At 43.1% G+C, this 11,049-nt stretch overlaps 1 protein-coding gene and 1 long non-coding RNA gene across 2 annotated transcripts in view; one reads left to right on the forward strand and one right to left on the reverse strand.

Moving 5' to 3' along the window:
- Positions 1 to 218: 218 nt before the first annotated feature.
- On the forward strand, positions 219 to 5,068 carry Miox (Myo-inositol oxygenase). The gene is made up of 6 exons (XM_076764198.1): positions 219 to 350; positions 1,770 to 1,953; positions 2,105 to 2,313; positions 2,391 to 2,527; positions 3,062 to 3,292; positions 4,001 to 5,068. The coding sequence occupies exons 1-6, from the start codon at positions 333 to 335 to the stop codon at positions 4,107 to 4,109; spliced, it is 888 nt and encodes a 295-aa protein (XP_076620313.1). The 5' UTR covers positions 219 to 332; the 3' UTR covers positions 4,110 to 5,068.
- Positions 4,889 to 11,049, reverse strand: part of LOC143341326 (uncharacterized) — a 28,384-nt gene continuing 22,223 nt past the window's right edge. The window contains exon 7 of the long non-coding RNA XR_013079582.1: positions 4,889 to 9,183. This is a non-coding gene — a long non-coding RNA (uncharacterized LOC143341326). The remainder of the gene's footprint in view (positions 9,184 to 11,049) is intronic.

Below are 11,049 nucleotides of genomic sequence, written 5' to 3' on the forward strand. Positions count from 1 at the left end.
AATGGACCCACTGTGCGACTGTTGACGGAAACTAAGCAGTCAGAAACAGACTGATTACTGTTCGCCGCAGTGGCGTTCCTTTACTTCGCGAGTCGTTAAATTCTACGATATTTTTTTTTTATCACGTACGTTTGTCTGTTTAGAAACTGGTGCGATTGTGTTGGGACGAGATAGCATGTATCGAATATTACACACGTGACCACACTTCGATCAAGCAAAGGTCAAGGGTGAATTTACTCATATTTATAAGTTAACTCGATCGCATGGAACTTAGTCAGTCAGTGTTGCATACCCAATACCAGCCGCAATACAATATAGCCATATAGATACGGATGTCGGCCAAGACGATCGTAAGTATCTCCAAGGGACGCGCCGCAGAGCATCGATGCCGCTCGTCGGAGTTCATTTCTTTCTTTTAGTTTACGATTAAATCTAAAATTTTTATTCGCGAGTAATGTTTGCCCATCGCTCCAACAAGATCGTTCCATTTTCCTTTTTCCCAATTTATTTTCGATCTCGGGAACTTGCAGCTCAGAAGTGCGATTATTATTTTTGTCGACGAAATGGAGATCGCGCATCCAAGTGTCTCGCAATATTGTATCAGCAGCAAGACAATCGAAAGTGGAACAATCGGCGACGTCCGAAGCAACGGTTACATTGAAACGGAACTATTGTTTCGGTAAGACGATCGCTGCGACTCGAAAGCAGGATCGACGATTTTTCGATAGATCGCGATCGAACGAACGAACGTCAATAGTGTTCGGTGGCAGACGAAGGATTGAGACGATCGTGGAACGAAGAAAATGTCAGAGTACAGCGAATACTTTCCAAGTGTCACCGGCTCGAGACTCGAACGTGACAAAATGACGAAGCGGAAGTACACGAAATTTTTCTAGATGAAATTATCAAAATGTTTTCGTGTACACTGGGAACAAAAACGACTGAGGAACAGTGAAAGCAGATCGGACACGTTAAATTAAGAAAGTGGATGTGCTTTATGTTTGTCGCGTTAGAAGAAGTGTAATTTCTACGAATATAGTGAAGATGGCCTTATTAGGATGATTTATTCTATCGAGAGACCTTTCCTTTCTGCATGCGATAAGATTAATAATACACTAGGAAATTTTTGATATCGTCGATAGTCTCTGAAACGGCGGTATGATTATTACAGCGGGAAATCATTTTTAGCAATTTCTCTATCACGAATAAAAAGTATTTACTGTTTTTCAAATATATTAACACTAAGTATATTAAGGGGGTCAAAATTACTTACAAACAAATGAATTGCTCATGCAAAGTGATCTCGGAAAATCGTTTACCACTTGCAATCCGATGCTTTGATTTCGATATACATATGAGCAATTAAAGTTAACTGGTATCAATCTCAGTACGCTATTTATATTCCTGTCAATTGGTCGCGAGGCGGTTTGTGTGTACACTTGTATCAAAACACACGTGTCTATGGCGTTCGCACGCGTGAAAAATGCTTGCGTCTCGAAACCGAAGCCTCAGATTGCAAAATGATAAATGACTTTTCAATTTCTTTCCGCATTCGTTACCCGATCCGTTGCATCACTCGCGCTGAGATAATGTTCAGCCGAGTACTCACGCTTCTCCCAGTTTCACCGATGCGCAATAGTTTGAAACGCGGTAATTTTTGATCAATCAATGGATCACTCAGGCGATTTATAGTCTTTTACATTAAAAAAAGTCTCAGCCCTTCGAAAAAAATACACTGTAATAATGGTACACGATTCGTTTGACGACAGTCGCAGCCGCAAAGGCAATCCATCCTGGACCCTTCGGACAAGTATCGTCCAGAGGTCGTCTATTCTGGGAAATTGGAGTCACAATTCAGGGACTACTCCACAGATCCACTGGACCCACTGAAGGAACGCGTTCGACAAACGTATCAGAAGATGCACACTAATCAAACCGTCGCGTTTGTGAAATGTGAGTAACAACGTCCAAATCACAGATTTATTGACAACTTGTTCGAAGGCCTGGTTCCCTTAAAATAGTTGTGAACGCTTAAACGTTAGACCCCAAGCCAGCAAAGCTACGACAAGAGTTAGTTTTTTGGGGACAAAACCAATTGTTTAAGCTCGCATGGACAAATGGCTGCAGTTCAACAAATTTAAGATGACTGTGAAGGATGCACTGATCAAGCTGAACAATTTGGTGGACGAGAGCGATCCGGACACCACGATGCCGAACATCGTGCACGCGTTCCAAACAGCGGAATCTATCAGAAAGGAGCATCCCGATCAGGATTGGTTCCACTTGACTGGTTTGATTCACGACTTGGGCAAAGTAAAGCGCTATTCGTTGTCTTGTTCCAAGAGGACGGAGCTGACGAGCCTCTTGTCATCGTTTCTTGTTGTTTCCAGGTAATGGCATTCTACGGGGAGCCGCAATGGGCCGTGGTGGGTGACACGTTTCCGGTCGGTTGCGCTTGGGCAGACTCGATAGTTTACAAAGAGACCAGCTTCGAGGATAACCCTGACGGTAACGACTCGCGATACAAGTAAGGATCATTGCACACGAGCTACACGCGTCACTTTGCAGCCAAGTCAAAACAATCCCATCTTTTGGCAATACAGTAATACTGGGGGTGTTCGAGAAGTTTCTGAAAAAATGAAGAAAACATATTATATTTTTGGGGGTTGAAGTCTGTACTCTTTCAATGGACAATTTATAACTCGAAAATTAATCCTCAACTATTCGGTTACTTTTGATTCTATTGTTTTAATTCACAACATTATTGGAATATAAAAATGGCTGTAATTTGGGAGCAAGTGTTTCATCGTTTTGTGCCAGGATGTACCGTGCATGACAACAAATAACGTTTTCTTTTGCTTCCAATGTTTTAACATCTCCATGCTTAGATTGAAACTGATCGGGCAATGCAATCATCAAAATGGACGCTTGCCGCTCAGGACTCGGCTGCAAAGTAACGCCTGTTGCTTGTGCGCCAGGCCTAAGTGTACGATAACGAAGCGTATCAGGAAAACGATCTTTGGTTTTCCTTGAAAATCGACCCACGATCGTTCCGTTTCAGCACGAAATACGGCATGTACAAGCCTAAGTGTGGCATAAACAACCTGATGATGTCCTGGGGACACGACGAGTATCTCTATCGCGTACTGGTTCATAACAAGTCCAAACTACCGAAAGAGGCTCTGGCCATGATTCGTTATCACTCGTTCTATCCCTGGCACGCGGGTGGCGACTATATGCACTTCTGCACCACCGAAGACATGGAGATGCTCAAGTGGATCAACGAATTCAAGTGAGTACGAATGGTCAAATATACGGTTTAGTATACTGAATAGAAATCGAAACCGATATTACAACTGCTTTCAACCCTTGGTCGTCAGGACTCGAAGGTTCCAAACTTTATTACAGCACAGTTACGCCAGGTGATGGCCTCAAAGACCCTCGAGTCTCGGATTTTTGGTTTATTACCCTGCAACATTTGGAACCTGGGATTCTTGGACAGTTGAATGCGACATGTATAATGCATTGTATGTATTATACACACTGAGCCCAATCGATGGAGCATTTTTACCGTTACTCTACAACCGATATCCTGGAATCCCAGACAATGCAAGGGAAAGACGACAGAACCTGTTCTTTTTCCTGTTTACGTATCGATAGATTTGACACGCCCACGCGAAAACACATAACTTAGAAAAGCAATCACTTCCACCGCGTCTTGTCAGGTATACAACCTCGATAGAAGATAAAATACTTCGAATCGTCGGACTTAACGTTTGAAACGTCTCGTACGGAAACTCGTGGAGAAAACAGATGAAAACTCGATGGAACACAAGTAAAAGACTCGTTTCCAAGTTAGGAAATTCAACCTTTTGTACGAAACTTGTATCGAGTCTTACTTGTCAGGATTCGAAATTACTTACAATTCATCCCATCGCTATTCTTGGTATTATAGACTATTTGTAACGTCGAAGTTTTAGTCAACATTTTTATGTTTCAGTAAATATGACCTGTACACCAAGAACGACGACGTCCCAGACATCGAGAAACTCTGGCCGTATTACCAGAAGCTGATCGACAAGTATATACCCGGCGTGTTGGAATGGTGAAAGCCAATTCTCGATCGCTAGTCAACGGGAACCAATCGATCACCGATCAACGGCAGCGGCGACATCGGTAGAAGCGGAAACGAGACGGAGGACAGAACGTATTTATCGCTAGACATGGCACTCAATCGCCTAGGGGATTCGTCGACAGTCCGAAACGCGCCAATATGTTCGTTTATTCGTCTATTTGGCGGGACGCAATCGAATCGAATCGGAGTGACGGACAGGCGAGCGTGACTCGATGAAAATCCAAACGCGCCAAGATGAGTAACGGGGAAGGACGATGCCTCGTTCGAGAATTTGACTCACCTGTCGATCGATAGCCTGGCCACACGCGAACCGTTTTCCAGTTGCCTCTACGCTGACCGAGAGACCGATTTCGCGTTCGTTCATCCGCGATATTTTAACATATTCGAGACCGATGTTTTAATCTATGAGTCACTCTACCTTCCACTCGATTAGCCAATGACGCAGCCTGTGGGTCAGAACAGAACCGCAAAAATGATGGCGGCTGCATCCAACTTGTGTCATAGCGAGGCATTTTTCACGCAGCTTCCTGTAACTAGAAAGTTTCAACAATTAATTCCTATAAGAGACATCAGAGTTAATCAATAATACAGAATGAAATTTTGTCTATTTCTGCTTCAAATAATATTCGGTTTCGAATGTGCTAATCACTTAACGCATGATTTTTTCCGTATTCGCCCGCCAAAAATGATCAATTTATTTAATATAGATATTATTATATTTATGAATTCAACGAATATTAACATTTATTAGCAAAAGATAATTAAAAATTTAGTTGCGTGTACTTTAAAGTAACGGAGGATACGTAATCGTTGCAGCTTTTGCAAAAAAATACTAAACAAGGTACTAAACTATATATTTTATGCTTATAAACGATAACATGTTCTATTCTGCATATATTAAATAGAATAAAATGCATGAAGTAAAACTCGAAACTATAACTACTACACACTTTTCGGTCGAGGACCAAAGCAATCGAAAATTATAAAAGCAACGCGAGTGTCAACTGTGTGTTGCATTGGAACATTCTGATTGCCATACATTCGGCATAGCGGCTAGTATACGAGTATTAAACACGACATAGAGGTTCAATTTCCACTAACGAGATTCAAAGATCGAGAGTTTTCCTAAAAATTTTTTTCGTTATTTGGAAATCAAATGTGTTCGAATCTGGGCACTCAGTCGTGTGGTCCAATCGACAGGATGATTTTTAACGAACGCTGGAATCCGTTGTTTCACGGTTTTAGAGAGCAGAGAGGTATCCAATAAGTCGATCGAGCTTCCGAGCTGACTGCACAGACTCCTTTCTTTGTTCTCTAATCCGCGATCGTTTCGTTTTGCTCGTGCTATCCGACTTTCGACGTGTCCCGTCTGGCTGTCCGTTCGTTTCCGTTCGTTTTCAGCAGAAACCTCTTTTGCGCGCCTAACTTTTCGATTCGAACGATCGTTTGCGGGGCAGCGCGAGACGTGGCAATAGCCGTGGCGTGGGGGCAATTGAAAACGTGGAAAACGCCATTTTAAGCAAATATTTTTGTTAACGACAAAAGTTTACACTGGTATTCGATAAAAGTTTACATTAAACGGTAAACGATGGAATCAAGAAAGCTAGATATGTGTTTGAATTCTGCCAAATCGGACTTTGACGCCACTGAACTGTTTTTAATTATTTCAGGGGTGCATTATTTTGTGACGGTGTGTACGGATAAGAAACTTTTGTGGTTGATCGTAATGGCGCGGCATTCGTACATCGCGTCGTTACACGAGCATCGGTAGTCCGAGGGTTAATAATGAGTTAATTCGTACTTGGTCAGTGGACGCGTCAAGGACCACGCATGTTATAGCCCGTTACCTGCGCTAATCACGTGGGAACGAAACCGCGAGCAGCGGCGTGTTTGGTCACTGCTCGGATGGGTCTTCTGGAAAGTCGACGCGCGTTTTCGATTACCCGCGGAAACCGCCGCATACCCGTGGTTACTAGAGCTTCCCGTGGTACCTTTCGTGAGCTACCAAAGACGCGTCGCTGCACCAAGGAATTCCTTCTTCCTCTCCCTACTTCGCGACCTCATCTTCGACGCATCTAGCGAAGACTTATTCGATCGTAACAGAGAATATAGGACAGGGATAGCCTTCTCTACACGAGAAAACCATTTATTTGATTTAAATTTCGACAGAGTTGCGTTCCTTCTTACGTTCTAGCCTTTTTGTGATAAAATAAATAAATAACCTTGCTAACGACAGTTGTTGATGGAACGTTTCGGAATCTGGGTTGAAGTCGAGCCGTATTTCGATGCCGACCGTTCGTCGAAACTTTGATCGTATGCTTTCTAAAATGGAATTACGTTCAATTGCACGCGGTGTGGTACAGCGTACAAGAGAATTAAGCGATCCCAGACTTTCGAGCGGCGACGTACGCGCGGAGAATCGGCACAGCGCGTCGAAACGGACCACGTAACCCCGTTTCGGGTTGAGTAACTTCAACGCAGCTGTTCCTTTATTACGATACGCGTCCCAGATCGGGAAAGGAACACCATGCCCTTCCCTCCGACCTTTGCAGATGCATCGCAATGCAGAACAGAACCAATAATTACCTTGCCGAGACATGGGCGCCGTTCGGGCCGCCCCGATAGCTCGATTACCTTCGCTAACGATGCGCACTCGGTACTCGGGAATCAAGCACGCCTAACGCGAGATCGAGTATGCTCGTCGAAAAATATCTCCCTACGTCTTCGTTACGAACAATCTACGAAACACGCACACGCGATCCAGCTTTCTCCCTCTCATTCTTCCTTCGCCTTTTCTTCTCTAAGCTCGACCATTGATGCGATCCATCGATGTTTCTGCAATAACGTCCACACACTAGGCGATATATCAAATACGTAGTTACAATTTAACTTTCTTACATTCTACATACTCTTCATTTTCCTATCGTATAACATACCAAGGCAGATAGATCGTTTATCTCCGATCGTTTTGCCGCTATCGGCGCGCGCGATAGCGGTTTCAGGATCGTTCGACCTTGGGAACGTGCGACCACGCGATCTACTCGAGTTCGTTGGACGAGCGAGAAACATCGATGCGGGGCTTCCTCATTTTTAGCGATTCACCGACATTCCATGGCTCCTCGGGGATACTCGAGGAGGCAACATCGATGGCGAAGGGCGACGTCGATGGGAGACGGTCACCGATGGTTCTCGAAGTTACACGGAGAGCCGGTTGGCTTCGTCTCCGGTCCGCTGGCGTCCATTTCCTTCCGGCTGGGGCATCGAGCCGAGTTCCTCCGGAGCTTGTCGGGATTCCCCGCGGAGATGAGAAATTCCTTCGTGCGGTATCCGTGTCGAAAGGAGAATCTACGCGAACCAAGTACCGTCGCTTTTTTCGAAGGCAAAGCGAATGCCAACCGGCGGAGAAACGTTCGTAGTCGTCGTTAAAAGTACCTGGGAATAACCTAACTCGTAATGATACCTATTGGGAGCATGACTCGTGGAACATTTGATCGAGCGACGTTCACTTCGAGATTGACTAAGATTGAGTAACTTTTTTCGTTTCAGAGTTTGTATCCGGATGACGTTTTACGTGGAAGTACCGATCGTGCTGGATTCGTTCGTGCACGTTTAATTTCATCGAGTGTGCACATAAAACATCGATACCTCCTCAAAGTTTCACGCTGGATGTTCGAATTAGAAATGACTAACCTTCATAGCCTAAAGCAGTCGATAAAAACATCGAATGGCTGAGAAGAAATAAAAAAGAACGAGACCGTGTTGTCGGGCACAATCTCGATAATATAATCAATTTATTAACCGTCTTATGACAAAGACAGATGACAAAGACGCAATACGGGTCAGAATTGGCACACCTTCTTCGACGAACTGTCAGGGAAGACACTTTGTACATAGTATCTTTAATAACGCGATTCTGGCAACTCTCTTTTATAATATTAATTGGATTGGAGCGCCATTCTTGCTCGAAGGTTGTGACACGAACAATTCTAGGAACGAAAGACACGCTACGCGAAAACGACGATCGATTCAGGATACAGACGTACCCTAGAGTTATGACTGGTATTCGCTTGGGAGTTTTACTCATGAGAGTGGGTATCGAGAATTAGAGCTTTTTTGCACAAGCGACCGGAAGAGCCTTCGCACTGAAAGTTACCTCGTCACTCGTAAACCCCAACGAGTTTCTCTAAAAGAACCTCTTGAGAGATGAACGCTCTAGAAGCTCAAAATACCTACAAACATACAAGCAAATTTTAATCAGGAACAACCACCTGATCCTAGCCATCGCTTCACCGCTGTGGGATTTAGATTCAAAATTACTAAACCTTTTAACGTTCTCCATATTATAGAGGAAATATACTTGACGAACGTTTTCTCTTGGATCTATATTATACTAACAACTTGTCCAGGGATTCAGCCACGTTTTTGAACAGAGAAATTACAAGATGGTCGACATCAAGGGGGTTAATTTGTACAAGCAACTGTTTCCTTGCACTCCTAGGGTGATGCAAGATGGCAGTGCTTCGTTACGAAGAGCTAGCGAGTTGGAAATGTCCTTCGAGGAGTCTTAACTCGGTGTATGACTGTATCTCGTTCAATGGAGATTCCCGGACGGCAGCGAATCCTGCGGCGCGTGACACGCGACGCGATGGAAACGGCCTAGTACGGTTTACGACGCGTGGGCACGGCTCGCTGGAAGGCACACGGGCCGCAAAATTGGCTTAGTCATCGGCGTATTACAGAATATTACGGTGCATTAGCGGGAACGGCCGCAACGAGCGGCAACTCACCGCTTTCGACGAGGACGAATGACACGAGGGGCGAGCAGGAACGACCGACTCTCCCGGGTATCCATGAATCACGCTCTACCTTGCGGGCTCTCGCGACGATCGCCGCTTCCAGGAACAAACAGTGCGACGTAACGCGCCAGGCGCACGTTAAACTGCAGGGATTGGCACCTTCCTTCGATGGTTTCGACAACGTTCGCGAACAAGTTCCCTCGACAGGTCTCCGAGCATCCAAGAGCAACGATATTCGAGGCTCGATAATATCTGAAAATTTTGCAAACGTCAGTGACACAGTTACTGATAAAAGACATGGGAACATTAAAATTCTTCGATCTATTCATAAGTTATGATTTCTTAAACATACGCATGAAATTTCGGGGAAACATTTCTGGCCAGACATGAAATTTTCGGTAATGAATTTTTTTCTCGAAACTGCGTAGGATTTCGGGGGTACGTTTATTCACCAAAAATGATTGTAATTGATCCCCACAACTGAAAATAATTTTTCCAGAACGATTTGAAACTTTTCAATTTCGCTGAAAAATTTAGGCACCTATTTCCTGTCGTTTTTTCTTAAAAATTCGTTTTTGACTTTTAATAAACACAACCATGGGTAATGCCCATATCAAAGAGTAAAAGGATGATCTCTGGCTATGATCCTTAGCTCGGTGGACGACTTGCAGTTGGAGGTCATAATGTAAAATTTAGTTTAATCACCGTTTAAAGAATCACGGTGACTAAATTGTTTCACAACGGCACACGAAATTCCTTAACCTTTTAACTGCTGTGCTCCAGTATACTCGAGCGCGGATAACAACATTATTCTGGTTGCTCCAGTTAAAGAAAGCGTAAGATTATAAACTTTTTGACATTTTTCAATAATACTGTAAGACCTGTTCACTTTTTCATGCCATTTCCACGTATAATTATTAAAAAATAAATTGTGAACATAATTTAGCATCTATACTTTGTTATTATCGAAGGAATCCAGCAGGGCGGTGGCTAAGAAATAGCTGAACAGTAAAGAAAATAATTAGTTTTGATTTTTTTGATGAGTTAATTATCCTTTAAAACCTTTTAAATCGTGCAAAAGTGTAAACTTTGTAATGCAGGATAAGCAAGCCGTCCATCAGGACGCCAAGATGCAACGCATAAGAAACGTTAATCGGGAAGTTTAATGGCTCATACATATGGATAATAGAAGTTTACTGGTTCTCGATTTATATCGGGTAATACCCGTGCCCCAGCTTTACACGTTGCAGTTGAGTAATAGTAGTCGATGTCATGGGACGACTCCAGGTGTGTGAGTACCTTGGCGCCCAGCCGCCCATTTCAATCACTATACAGGGTAGACTTACATACAAATGGGAACAGCTAAATATCATCGTTGCTTATACGACAAAACATTGTGTGTTCTCAACAATTTATACACGCTTAACATATTTGTGGTCAAAAGATCTATAGACGTCGTCTGTTAACTCATATGATACGACAGAATGTCTAATGACGTCATGAACGTTTAGCCTCATATCGACACAACGTATGGAGACGTCGCGGTTTTTATTAACACATAACGTAACTAAAACCACCAGCATAACAACATGCGCGCACGTTAACATAATTAACTGAAATTAATCGCAAATTGTCTCACAACATTTAAAATTTTACCTATACAAATATTCCACCCTGTACATATAGTTTTTGTAGGGTGCAACGAAGACGTTACTATTATTATTACTAATAATCCATTTTTCATCCATTAGCTGTACAAATTTTCCTTCCTTTTCTCTCTTTGCATTGTGTTTAGCAGCCGTGTTCTTATATTTGTAACATATAAATTTTACTAAACCAGTCATTATATCTACTTAAGTCGTAAAACAGCAATTGCTGAACCTTGCGCTGTCACCACACCCAGTGTTTATGTATTACATTCTGTTATACTCTTTTTCTTTTACACGCTATATTTCTAAGAACCTGAGTAATCATAAAATTGAGGAAACACCCCCTCAAGTGCACGCGTATTCAACGAACATACTTTTATACATTGATACTTTTATACTTTCGATTTACTTTTACGCGAAGAATCATCTTTCCGGATCTATCGCGATCTCGGAATCATATTGTGCAGAA

The sequence above is a fragment of the Colletes latitarsis genome, chromosome 4 (genome assembly GCF_051014445.1).
Source record: "Colletes latitarsis isolate SP2378_abdomen chromosome 4, iyColLati1, whole genome shotgun sequence".
In the NCBI taxonomy this organism is placed as follows: Eukaryota; Metazoa; Arthropoda; class Insecta; order Hymenoptera; family Colletidae; genus Colletes; species Colletes latitarsis.

Coding starts and splice junctions, on each gene's coding strand:
- Miox (XM_076764198.1), top strand. Junction 1,954..2,104: donor AACCGTCGCGTTTGTGAAAT/GTGAGTAACAAC, acceptor CAATTGTTTAAG/CTCGCATGGACAAATGGCTG. Junction 2,528..3,061: donor GGTAACGACTCGCGATACAA/GTAAGGATCATT, acceptor GTTCCGTTTCAG/CACGAAATACGGCATGTACA.